Source organism: Coregonus lavaretus, assembly GCF_964263955.1.
Source record: "Coregonus lavaretus genome assembly, contig: HAP1_SCAFFOLD_7025, whole genome shotgun sequence".
Lineage (NCBI taxonomy): Eukaryota > Metazoa > Chordata > Actinopteri > Salmoniformes > Salmonidae > Coregonus > Coregonus lavaretus.
In genome coordinates, this window is record NW_028158680.1 from 2,501 (window position 1) to 15,000 (window position 12,500).

Sequence of the window (12,500 nt, forward strand, 5' to 3'; positions counted from 1 at the left end):
TGACTCCTGGTCCACCTGGGAGGAGGGCACCTGTTCTATTGACACACACTGATACGCACACACACACACACACACACACACACACACACACACACACACACACACACACACGCAGGGATGCACAACACACACACACACAGTCTTTATGAAGGGTTCAGGGATTTAAATGCATATTGGTGGAGATGTGAGGAGTGTGTGTGTGTTCAAAAGGTGTGTGTGCTCTAAAGGTGTGTGTATTCAAAAGGTGTGTGTGTGTGTTCTAAAGGTGTGTGTGTGTGTGTGTGTGTTCTAAAGGTGTGTGTGTTCTAAAGGTGTGTGTGTGTTCTAAAGGTGTGTGTGTTCTAAAGGTGTGTGTGTTCTAAAGGTGTGTGTATTCAAAAGGTGTGTGTGTGTGTTCTAAAGGTGTGTGTGTGTGTGTGTTCTAAAGGTGTGTGTGTTCTAAAGGTGTGTGTGTGTTCTAAAGGTGTGTGTGTTCTAAAGGTGTGTGTGTTCTAAAGGTGTGTGTGTTCTAAAGGTGTGTGTGTGTGTCACCTTGCTGCGACTCATCCTGAAGAGAGTGAAGACCAGCAGGTAGAGGGGGTAGATCACCAGACAGCTGACCACTCCCACAGCCACTGTCTCCCCATTCCACACCACCAGCCTCGACACCGCCATAGAACTACAATAGGACAACAGTCAGTACTGGAACACACACAGACATAGACACACACAGACACACACAGACACACTCTACCTGTAGCTCCTATTGGCCACGGTGCTGTACCACATGGTGTTAGCCAGCAGGCAGAGCTGTAGCAGCAGGGCGCAGCACGTCGCCCTCTGGAGGCGGGTAAAGGGACTGCGGGCGGGCCGTTCCCATAGCGACACCCACAAGTGACTCTCACACAGCGCACGCTGAAGCTCCCAGTTCAGGAGGCGGGGCAACCGACGAAGCTCCGCCTCTTCTATAGGTCAGGACATGCCCACAGGAAGCAGGAAAAAAGGAAGGAGGAAGTAAAAGAGGAAGTAGTGAGTTTGTGTTAATGAATGGACCACTGATTTGTGATCACTTCTCCTGTTCAAAGTCCAGCTGTTGTCCTTAACGGCTATAAGACAAAACTGGCCCTAGACCAGTTGTCGAGGCAGCGGTGGCGAGACGTGGATAGACTCCTGGACCATGTTGGAGACCATTTGGCAAAGGGTATGACTACTAAACTATGAGGGTAGGGATGCTTAGAGCTAGGGGTTAGGGTCCTTACCTGAGGCCTCCACCTCTATCTCCACGCGTCCGTCTGTCCTCTCGTTGTCCACTGACAGCCACTCCTCTACCAGGAAATAGTAACTGCTTCCTGTCTGGAGGTCCTTCACCAGGACATACTGGAGCTTCCATGCTGGAGACAGACCTGGCAGGGGAGGAGAGAGGAGAGAGAGGGTATATTTACCAGGTTGTTTACAGTTTGACAAAGGGTATGGAGATCTACTGTAAGTGTATAATAATAATAATAATAATAATAATAATATTAATAATAATAATCAGGGACTAATATGACCACATGCCAAATGCGGGTAGATTTTGGCATTGGCGGGTAAGATGTCTATTTCACCAGCCACGTTGGCGGGTGGTCAAGGCTCCACAGTGCAAGCATTTCACACGCATTTATGAATAAAAAATTTAGTCAAATATTTATAGTCAAATAAACGCTGCATTAGCTGTTTTCAAAGTATTTCTGACGTTTTGTTTCATAGCTGGTAAATTAACTGCACAAAGTCAAAGAACTAGGAATCCTATACAGCCTATCCCACCTCGCACTGCAACACTGCCTGGCTGGGGGCTGTGCGCACGTGAAGAGCTGAGTGAAACATTCATTTTTAGAAGCGCTGCGAACAGGCATAAAAATGTGTCTAATTTACTTGAAACTAAAGTCTACTGAAGTGAGACTTTGTCCTTGTGTTTCTTGGCCACATATACATTGTTTTGTTCACAAGCTAGGTCGTTTTTCTATGTTTGAGTTTCAACTGCTAGGGAAGAGAAGACAAAGCTGCTACTAGTCAGACTCAATCTCACAGCCACAAAGATGACTCTAGTCGCATTACCGTGGTAACACCCCGCCCTTAAAGGGGCAGGTGTACATTTTTGTCTCATCTGTGATATTTTGGTCAAAATAGGTCACAAAAAGACTCAGATCACAAAAAATGAAATTAAACAATATACCACATTATTTCTTACTAGTAATACATTTATTGTTTTAGAAACATTACAAAGCATGCTCATCCGTTTTTTTGTGTTTTGTTGGTAACATTTTATTTTGGCTGGTAAATAAATCTGAGTGGCTGGTGGACCAAAAGGTTTATTTTATGCCCTGATAATAATAATAATAATATTAATAATAATATTATGAATAATAACAATAATAATAATATTAATAATAATATTATTAATAATAATAATAATAATAATACATGTTATTTGTAACATGCTTTTCAAAAACCCAAAGTGCCTGCATATGTGTTTGTGTACTGTAGCAGTATGTGTACATAGGTGTGTGTGTGTGTATGTGTGTGTGTGTATGTGTGTGTGTGTGTGTGTGTGTGTGTGTGTGTGACCGCCTACCCTTGTTGTCGTGCCAGACGCGGATCTTCCAGACGCTGCCCAGGCTAGTTTCCGTGGCGATGTGGAAGATATCCAGTCCGTTACGTGCGAAGGCCCCGGGGCTGTCCAGGTGGCGATGCCCGCTATGCCCCTCACACCCATACACACTGATGCCCACATGTGCCGATGTGCCTAGGGGACAGGGGGAGGAGTTAGATATACACGTCATATAACAACTACAGACGTCTCGAGACACAGGTGATGGATGGGTATGTACTGTAGGTCTAGGAAAGGTTCAATTATTTTCCCTTGATCTTTGGGGATTTGAGCCTGGGTTGCTATGTGAAGGTTGCCGTCTGTCTCCCAACATGAGATCCGTGGGCATAACTTGAGTATTAGTGCAAATCTTCCTTTGATGGCAATTATGTGATAAGTTTCTGTCCTTTGTGAATACAATTTGATTGATTAAAAGTCTAATTTCTTCCCATTTGAATCCTTGACCTTTGCCCTTTGCCTTCTCACCTGCCCCATGGCTGAAGCCGGTCTTGACCTGCACCTCGTACTTGAATGTTCCGTCGTGTCCACAGAGCGGCACCGTCCCAGCCCTCCTCAGGTCCAGTTGGTCAAGTTTATGTAAGATGGCCGCCGCCACGACGTAACATAGCAACCCCACCACACACGTCAACAACACCACGAGGCTGGGACCCCCCCGCTCCTAGAGGACGAGAGGAGAGAAGAGTGTGAGAAACTATGTGTGTGTGTGTGTGTGTGTGTGTGTGTGAAAGGGTTTGTGTGTGTGAAAGTCAGCTGATTTCACAGTATTGCATCATAACAGAGTGCGTGTGGAGATGTGTGTTTGGTTTGGATCAGATGTGTATTATCAGGTGTGTGTGTGTGTGTGTGTTATCAGGTGTGTGTCTATTAGGTGTGTGTGTATTGTGGTCCTCTGTAGCTCAGCTGGTAGAGCACGGCGCTTGTAACGCCAAGGTAGTGGGTTCGATCCCCGGGACCACCCATACACAAAAATGTATGCACGCATGACTGTAAGTCGCTTTGGATAAAAGCGTCTGCTAAATGGCATATTATTATTATATTATTATTATTATTATCAGGTGTGTGTATTATCAGGTGTGTCTCTACTTACAGGCCGTATGAAGGTGACAGCGTCAGGCGGAACGAATAGACTGGCAGCGAAGGCTGTGAGGTGACGGGTGCTGCAGACGGCCCGGCTGGCATTAGTCTCTGCCAGCGGCACCATGCCGTCCGTACGCCACAGCTTGGCGCTCTCGCTGAAGTACTGGCACAGGGACGCAAACACACCCACCTAGAGAAGGGATGGAATGAGTCAGAAATATATTTAGAAGGGAAGGGAAGGGTTTTCAACGCAGGTCAACACTTGGTTTCCTTCTGTGTGTGTCACCTCCCTAGACAAAGGATGGGATGGGTTTAGGAACAGTTTCTATGAAGTACATACACTCACTGGCTAGTTTATTAGGTACACCCATCTAGTACCCGGTCGGACCCCCCCTTTGCCTCCAGAACAGCCGGAATTCTTCGGGCGCATGGATTCTAGTGTCGGGGACGTTCTACAGGGACGCTGTCGCAATGGCATTACACAGTTGCTGCAGATTGGACAGCGGTACATTCATGCTGCGAACAGCCCGTTCCATCTCATCCAAAAGATGCTCTATTAGGTTTGGTCAGCAACAATGTTCAGATACGCTGTGGCGTTCCATCGTTGCTCAATTGGTATTAAGGGACCTAACCGCCACCAGGCAGGATGGGTCCACTGTCCAGTGTTGGTGATGGCGTGCCCACTGGAGCCGCTTCTTCTTGTTTTTAGCTGATAGGAGTGGAACCCGGTGTGGTCGTCTGTTGCAATAGCCCATCCTTGACAAGGATCGACGTGTTGTGTGTTCCGAGGTGCCGTTCTGCACACCACTGTTGTACTGCGCTGTTATTTGTCTGTTTGTGGCCCGCCTGTTAGCTTGCACGATTCTTGCCATTCTCCTTCGACCTCTCTCGTCAACGAGCTGTTTTAGCCCACAGGACAGCCGCTGACTGGATGTTTTTTGTTTGTCGCACCATTCTCGGTAAACCCTAGACACTATCGTGCGTGTAAAGCCCAGGATGCCGGCCGTTTCTGAGATACTGGATCCGGTGCGCCTGGCACCGACGACCATACCACGCTCAAAGTCACTTAGGTCACTCGTTTTGCCCATTATAACGTTCAATGGAACAGTAACTGAATGCCTTGATGCCTGTCTGCCTGCTTTATATAGCAAGCCATGGCCACGTCTGTAGGAGCTAACCATTTTCCTGAACAGGGTGGTTTACCTAATAAACTGTCTGGTAAGTGTATGTATAATGCCCTTTATACTGCCTTATAATGCACTTAAAATGTGTTATGACACTGACTTTAAGCGCCCATTGTCACGGTTTCGGCCGAGGCTGCCTCTCTCCCTTGTTCGGGCAGGCTTCGGCGTTCGTCGTCTCCGGAATTCTAGCTGCCACCGATTTATGTTTTCATGTTCGTTTGCTTTTGTCTGTTTGTGTCACACCTGTTTCTGTTTTACGTGATTAGTGTCCTATAAGTTTCTCGTTGTGTTTGTCTTGTGTTGTGTGTGATTGTTTTCGTCAGTGTTGTGTTTGCTCGGTTGAGCATATTTCTCTCCACTGCGCTGGAGCTCGTTTGCACTTGTTTCGTGCACTACTTATTTTGTCGCACCTGTTTGTGCGCATTTTGCCTACACGCCTTGGGCGTAGTTTAGCTGTTGGGCTTTGTTGCCCTGTTGCCTGTGTTTGGGTCGGAATACAGCTTTTGGAACCTACCGTCTGCGTCCTGCATCTGATTTCCTACACCACACCTACACACGCCCTGACAGAATCACACACCACCCATGGAATCAGCAGGAGCAGAAGCAGCCCAGACAAGACTGGAAGCCCAGGTTCGGGATCAGCAGGAGCAACTCCTGCAGATGGGGAACGCCCTGCAGGAGGTTATTTCCACACTCCGAGGCTGGGGTTCGCCTCCACCACCGCCCGCCCAGCCAGCACCATCGGCCAGCCCGCCCGTTCCAGCACCGGAACATCGAGGAGTCCGTCTATCTCTCCCGAGGGCTTACGACGGGACAGCGGCTGGGTGTCAGGGGTTCTTGCTCCAGGTCGAGCTGTACCTGGCCACAGTCCATCCGGCACCTTCAGGGCATGAGAGCGTGTCCGCCCTAATCTCCTGCCTGGCCGGTAAAGCGTTGGAGTGGGCCAACGCGGAGTGGAGGAAGATCGACGCCACGACCATTACCTACACCGAGTTCTCCCGCCGCTTTAGGGCGGTGTTCGACCATCCCCCGGAGGGGAAAGCGGCGGGGGAGCGTCTGGTCTTCCTTAGGCAGGGGAGGAGGAGTGCCCAGGAATTCGCACTCGAATTCCGTACTCTAGCGGCAGATGCAGGGTGGAATGATCGGGCCCTCATCGATCTCTACCGATGTAGCCTCAGAGAGGACGTCCGTCGGGAGCTGGCCTGTCGGGACGCCAGTCTCACTTTCGACCAGCTGGTCGACATGTCAATTAGGTTGGATAACCTATTGGCTACCCGCGGACGTCCTGAGGGGGGTCCGTCCATTCCATCCTCCAGCGCACCCGAGCCGTGTCCTATGGAGCTCGGGGGCGCTGGCGCTAGAGGTAGGAGGAGTCGGCAGAGGGGGGGGTCCATCCACTGCACCAACTGTGGTCGGGGAGGACACACCGCGGCTAGGTGCTGGGGATGGCCTCCTCGGGGAGATGACGACAGGTCCCGCACTGGGGATTCCCTCCAGGTGAGTAGGCGCCCCACTCACCCAGAGCTCACTGTTGCCCATTTTTGTATGCCTGTGTGTTTTCCGCAGGTGGCACCTCATTCCCAGTGTAAGGCGCTGGTAGATTCAGGCGCGGCTGGGAATTTCATTGATAAGAAGTTTTGTTTAGAGTTAGGGTTTCCCCTTCTCCCTGTGGAAGTTCCTTTTCCCGTTCACGCCCTAGATAGTCGTCCGTTGGGTACGGGCTTAATCAGGGAGGTCACGGCGCCACTTAGGATGTGTGCGCAGGGGAGTCATCAGGAGATAATACAACTGTTTCTGATTGACTCTCCTGCGTATCCGGTGGTGCTGGGCATGCCCTGGTTAAGTACCCATAACCCCGTTATTTCGTGGCAGGAGAGGGCTCTGAAGGAGTGGTCTGCTCAGTGTGTGGGTAGATGTTTGGGCGTTTCCTTAGGGGCTACCTCGGTGGAAAGTCCAAACCAGGTGCCCGCATTGCACATTCCACCTGAGTATGGGGATCTGGCTATCGCGTTTAGTAAGGCGAGGGCGACGCGATTGCCACCCCATAGGCAGGGGGATTGTGCGATAGACCTTCAGGCAGGAGCTGCGCTTCCACGGAGTCATGTGTATCCTCTGTCTCAGGAGGAGAAGAAAGCTATGGAGGTTTACATAGACGAATCACTGAGACAAGGATACATACGGCCGTCCACTTCCCCCGCGTCCTCGAGTTTCTTTTTCGTGAAGAAGAAGGATGGGGGGTTGCGTCCGTGCATCGACTACCGTGGTCTCAATCAGATTACGGTGAAGTATAGTTATCCACTCCCGCTGATTGCGACCATGACTGAGTCGTTGCATGGGGCGCGTTTCTTCACGAAATTAGATCTCAGGAGCGCGTACAACTTGGTGCGCATCAGGAAGGATGATGAATGGAAAACAGCCTTTAGTACCACCTCGGGCCATTACGAGTATCTCGTCATGCCATACGGGTTGATGAATGCTCCGTCAGTTTTCCAATCATTCGTGGATGAGATCTTCAGGGACATGCAGGGACAGGGAGTGGTGGTGTACATAGATGACATCCTCGTGTACTCACCTACCCGTGTCGAGCATGTGGCCCTGGTGCGCAGAGTGTTGCGGAGGCTGGTGGAGCACGACCTGTATGTGAAGGCAGAGAAGTGTCTGTTTTTCCAGGAGTCGATTTCCTTCTTGGGGTATCAGTTGTCTGCGTCAGGGGTGAAGATGGAGGTAGACCGAGTGTCAGCCGTGAGTAATTGGCAAACACCAACCACTGTGAAAGAGGTGCAGCAGTTTTTGGGGTTTGCGAATTACTACCGGAGGTTTATCCGGGGTTTTGGGCAGGTGGCAGCTCCCATCACGTCTCTCTTAAAGGGGGGCCCGGTGCGTCTGCAGTGGTCAGTCGAGGCGGACAGGGCTTTTAAGAAGCTGAAGGACCTGTTCACCTCGGCTCCGGTGCTGGCGCATCCGGATCCCTCTTTACCATTTCAGGTAGAGGTGGACGCGTCTGAAGCCGGTATTGGCGCCGTGCTGTCCCAACGGTCAGGCGCGCCACCTAAACTCCGCCCCGTTGCCTTCTATTCCAAGAAGCTCAGCCCGGCGGAGCGAAATTATGACGTAGGGGACAGGGAGCTGTTAGCTGTGGTCCAAGCCCTTAAGGTGTGGAGGCACTGGCTTGAGGGGGCTCAACACCCTTTCCTCATTTTGACGGACCACCGTAACCTGGAGTACATCCGGGCAGCGAGGAGGCTGAACCCTCGACAGGCTAGATGGAGTATGTTTTTGACCCGTTTCTCTTTTAAGATCACCTACATCCCTGGGTCACAAAACGGTAAGGCAGATGCACTGTCTCGGCGGTATGACGGGGAGGAGAGGTCCGTGGAGCCCACTCCCATACTGCCGGAGTCGTGTCTAGTGGCACCGGTGGTGTGGGAGCTCGATTCTGAGCTCGAGCGGGCATTACGCACCGACCCTAGTCCACCACAATGCCCGGAGGGTCGGAAGTATGTTCCGCTCGAGTGTCGGGATCGATTGATCTATTGGGCTCACACGTCACCCTCCTCTGGACATCCGGGTATCGGCCGGACAGTGCACTGTCTTAGTGCCAAATATTGGTGGCCTACGTTGGCCAGGGATGTGAGGGTTTATGTTTCCTCCTGCTCGGTGTGCGCCCAGTGTAAGGCGCCTAGACATCTGCCTAGGGGTAAGTTACTACCCCTGCCCGTTCCACAACGACCATGGTCCCACCTCTCGGTGGATTTTATAACTGACCTTCCCCTCTCTCAAGGGAATACTACACTCCTGGTCGTTGTGGATCGGTTCTCTAAGGCCTGTCGTTTGCTCCCCATGCCGGGTCTTCCTACTGCCCTACAAACCGCCGAAGCACTATTCACTCATGTGTTCCGGCACTACGGGGTGCCCGAGGACATTGTGGCTGACCGGGGTCCCCAATTCACCTCCAGAGTCTGGAGAGCTTTTATGGAGCGGTTGGGGGTCTCGGTGAGTCTCACCTCGGGTTACCACCCGGAGAGTAATGGGCAGGTGGAACGCGTAAACCAGGATGTGGGCAGGTTTCTCAGAACATACTGCCGGGACCGGCCGGAGGAGTGGGCGAGATATGTGCCCTGGGCTGAGATGGCACAGAACTCTCTTCGCCACTCCTCCACCCAACTAACCCCTTTTCAGTGTGTTTTAGGGTACCAGCCGGTTCTGGCACCATGGCATGAGAGCCAGATCGAGGCCCCCGCTGTGGATGAGTGGGTGCGGCGCTCGGAGGAGACGTGGAACGCTGCACACGTCCATCTGCAGCGTGCCATACGTCGACAGAAGACGAGCGCCGACCTACACCGCAGTGAGGGGCCTGTGTACGCACCTGGAGATCGAGTCTGGCTCTCTGCCAGAAACCTGCCCCTCCGCCTGCCCTGTCGGAAACTGGGTCGGCGGTTTGTAGGGCCATTTAAAGTCCTGAGAAGGTTGAACGAGGTTTGTTATAGATTACAGTTGCCAGTGGAGTATAAATGTATTAACCCCTCGTTCCATGTGTCCCTTCTCAGGCCGGTGGTAGCAGGCCCGCTCCAAGAACATGAGATCTTGGAGACCCCCCCGCCCCCGTTGGACATCGAGGGGGCACCGGCGTACACCGTGAGATCCATCTTGGATTCTAGACGTCGGAGAGGGGGTCTTCAGTATCTAGTGGAGTGGGAGGGGTACGGTCCGGAGGAGCGGTGCTGGGTGCCGAGGAGAGACATCTTGGACCCGTCGCTCCTGACGGAATTCCATCGGGGGTATCCGACGCGCCCTGCGCCGCGGCCTCCGGGTCGTCCCCAAGGCCGGAGTCGGCGCGCGTCTGGAGCCGCGCGTCAAGGGGGGGGTACTGTCACGGTTTCGGCCGAGGCTGCCTCTCTCCCTTGTTCGGGCAGGCTTCGGCGTTCGTCGTCTCCGGAATTCTAGCTGCCACCGATTTATGTTTTCATGTTCGTTTGCTTTTGTCTGTTTGTGTCACACCTGTTTCTGTTTTACGTGATTAGTGTCCTATAAGTTTCTCGTTGTGTTTGTCTTGTGTTGTGTGTGATTGTTTTCGTCAGTGTTGTGTTTGCTCGGTTGAGCATATTTCTCTCCACTGCGCTGGAGCTCGTTTGCACTTGTTTCGTGCACTACTTATTTTGTCGCACCTGTTTGTGCGCATTTTGCCTACACGCCTTGGGCGTAGTTTAGCTGTTGGGCTTTGTTGCCCTGTTGCCTGTGTTTGGGTCGGAATACAGCTTTTGGAACCTACCGTCTGCGTCCTGCATCTGATTTCCTACACCACACCTACACACGCCCTGACACCCATAAGTTATACATTTAAGCTTTAACAAACACCCACCTCCAGACGCACCCCCGCGCTGGGGAAGTCAGTGGTACAGCCCGTTGTCACGTTCACATAGTAGTCCAGGGTGGTGTCATGGGACCTGGGCAACCGGAGAAGAGAGAGGGGTGGTTGGTTAGATCTGAGCAAAATGCTACACAGCATTTACAGTATGAACAAAAGGCTCTATTGGAGTGTTTCACTCTCTTGATAATCTGAGGAAGTTCATCTCATCACTTAACCTACTGTAAATATTAACCGTACATAAGCTAAGTAGCTAGCTAGCTATTGATCGCAAGATTTGGTTAGACAAGGCATCCAAAGGAGGGAGGAGAGAGACCGCTTACACAGAGAGACAGAGAGACAGAGAGAGACAGAGAGAGAGAGAGAGACAGAGACAGAGAGAGACAGAGAGACAGAGAGAGAGAGAGAGACAGAGAGACCGAGAGACACAGAGAGAGAGAGACCGAGAGACACAGAGAGACCGAGAGAGACAGAGAGAGAGAGAGAGACAGAGAGAGAGAGAGAGATACAATTAAGCAATAAAGCCCGAGGGGAGTGCCTGGATACAGCCCTTAGCCGTGGTATATTGGCCATATATCACAACCCCCGAGGTGCCTTATTGCTATTATAAACTGGTTACCCAACATAATTAGAGCAGTAAAAATACATGTTTTGTCATACCCGTGGTATATGGTCTGATATACCACGGCTGTCAGCCAATCAGCATTCTGGGTTCGAACTACCCAGTTTATAATATCCAATAACTGTTCTGTAATATTCATGACTAATGTTCCCTCTAATTGTTTTCTGCACTGAGCAAATTTCTGGTCTGATGAGCGCAAACTTGAATGTTGTGAAAATTCTGTGCAACTTCTGGCGCACGTTTACTGTGAACACTGAGGCTGTACCCGCTTTAAGTTACAGTCCCACTCCACTTTCTATTCTGATTAGAGCCAGTTTGCGCTGTTCTGTGAAGGGAGTAGTACACAGCATTGTACAAGATCTTCAGTTTCTTGGCAATTTCTCGCATGGAATAGCCTTCATTTCTCAGAACAAGAATAGACTGACGAGTTTCAGAAGAAAGGTCTTTGTTTCCAGGCCATTTTGAGCCTGTAATCAAACCCACAATTGCTGATGCTACAGATACTCAACTAGTCTCAAGAAGGCCTGTTTTATTGCTTCTTTAATCAGCACAACAGTTTTCAGCTGTGCTAACATAATTGCAAAAGGGTTTTCTAATGATCAATTAGCCTTTTAAAATGATAAACTTGGATTAGCAAACACAACGTGCCATTGGAACACAGGACTGATGGTTGCTGATAATGGGCCTCTGTACGCCTATGTAGATATTCCATTAAAAATCTGCCGTTTCTAGCTACAATAGCCATTTACAACATTAACAATGTCTACACTGTATTTCTGATCAATTTTATGTTATTTTAATGGACAAAAAAAATGATTTTCTTTAGAAAACAAGGACATTTCTAAGTGACTCCAAACTTTTGAACGGTAGTGTAGGTCTACATTCCATGAGACTTTTGAAAAAAAACATACAGGGCTTGACATTGTTTATCCACTTGTCCTTCAGACAAGGAGGTGACAGAAAATGTTATGTTGTTTGATGCAAGAAACCACTTTACAAAATAAAATGCATGATTATTCCCATACCATTTTTACAGAGTATCAAGACAAATTATGCTACCCTCTGCCTATTGGCTATTTATTCAAGCCTGTCTCAAAATACAACACTGCCCCTTTAAGATAAAAAAAAAGCTCTTTACCCGACTCACTTTTCAAAGAAGTCTAGAAATGCACACGTTGTATACAATCACTTCTCCATTGTTGACTACACATTATCTATAACTGGGCTAATAACTCACTAACTAGCAAAGGATATGAACAAATGTACACAGGTGACTACATGCAGCTCTCGCTTTTGATCTCAAAACAAGCGCATCTACTCACGACCTCTCATGCTGTAAAGAAAGTCCAGTTCAAAGTGAATGGCCATATATGATCCATATATGACAATGGTTTTATTTGCATATAGGCCTATTGCAACTCTGATTGGTTATGAGGCACCGGTCTGTGTAGAGTATGTGCCTGAGTCGTGCCTGTCAATGCAATAGAATCCTACTCCGATGTGTTCTGCCTACAACAAAATCTCTTGCATAGTTAGTTTTGCATTCTAAGTCTTGCATAGTTCATTTTGTTTCGGTATATTACATTGAAAGTGGGTAATATTGCGTTGATTCGAGCATAATTCCCA

General features: G+C 49.7%; 1 protein-coding gene across 1 annotated transcript in view; it reads right to left on the reverse strand.

Moving 5' to 3' along the window:
• LOC311123691 (polycystin-1-like) overlaps nucleotides 1-12,500 on the reverse strand; it is a gene marked incomplete at both ends in the record, with an annotated part of 28,961 nt that overhangs the window by 2,199 nt on the left and 14,262 nt on the right. Inside the window, 8 exons of the mRNA XM_084197935.1 lie at nucleotides 1-45; nucleotides 532-658; nucleotides 734-944; nucleotides 1,239-1,382; nucleotides 2,591-2,761; nucleotides 3,092-3,284; nucleotides 3,714-3,893; nucleotides 10,247-10,331. The exon at nucleotides 1-45 is cut by the window's left edge and continues 75 nt beyond it. Coding sequence (XP_084054061.1) covers nucleotides 1-45; nucleotides 532-658; nucleotides 734-944; nucleotides 1,239-1,382; nucleotides 2,591-2,761; nucleotides 3,092-3,284; nucleotides 3,714-3,893; nucleotides 10,247-10,331 — 1,156 coding nt within the window. The remainder of the gene's footprint in view (nucleotides 46-531; nucleotides 659-733; nucleotides 945-1,238; nucleotides 1,383-2,590; nucleotides 2,762-3,091; nucleotides 3,285-3,713; nucleotides 3,894-10,246; nucleotides 10,332-12,500) is intronic.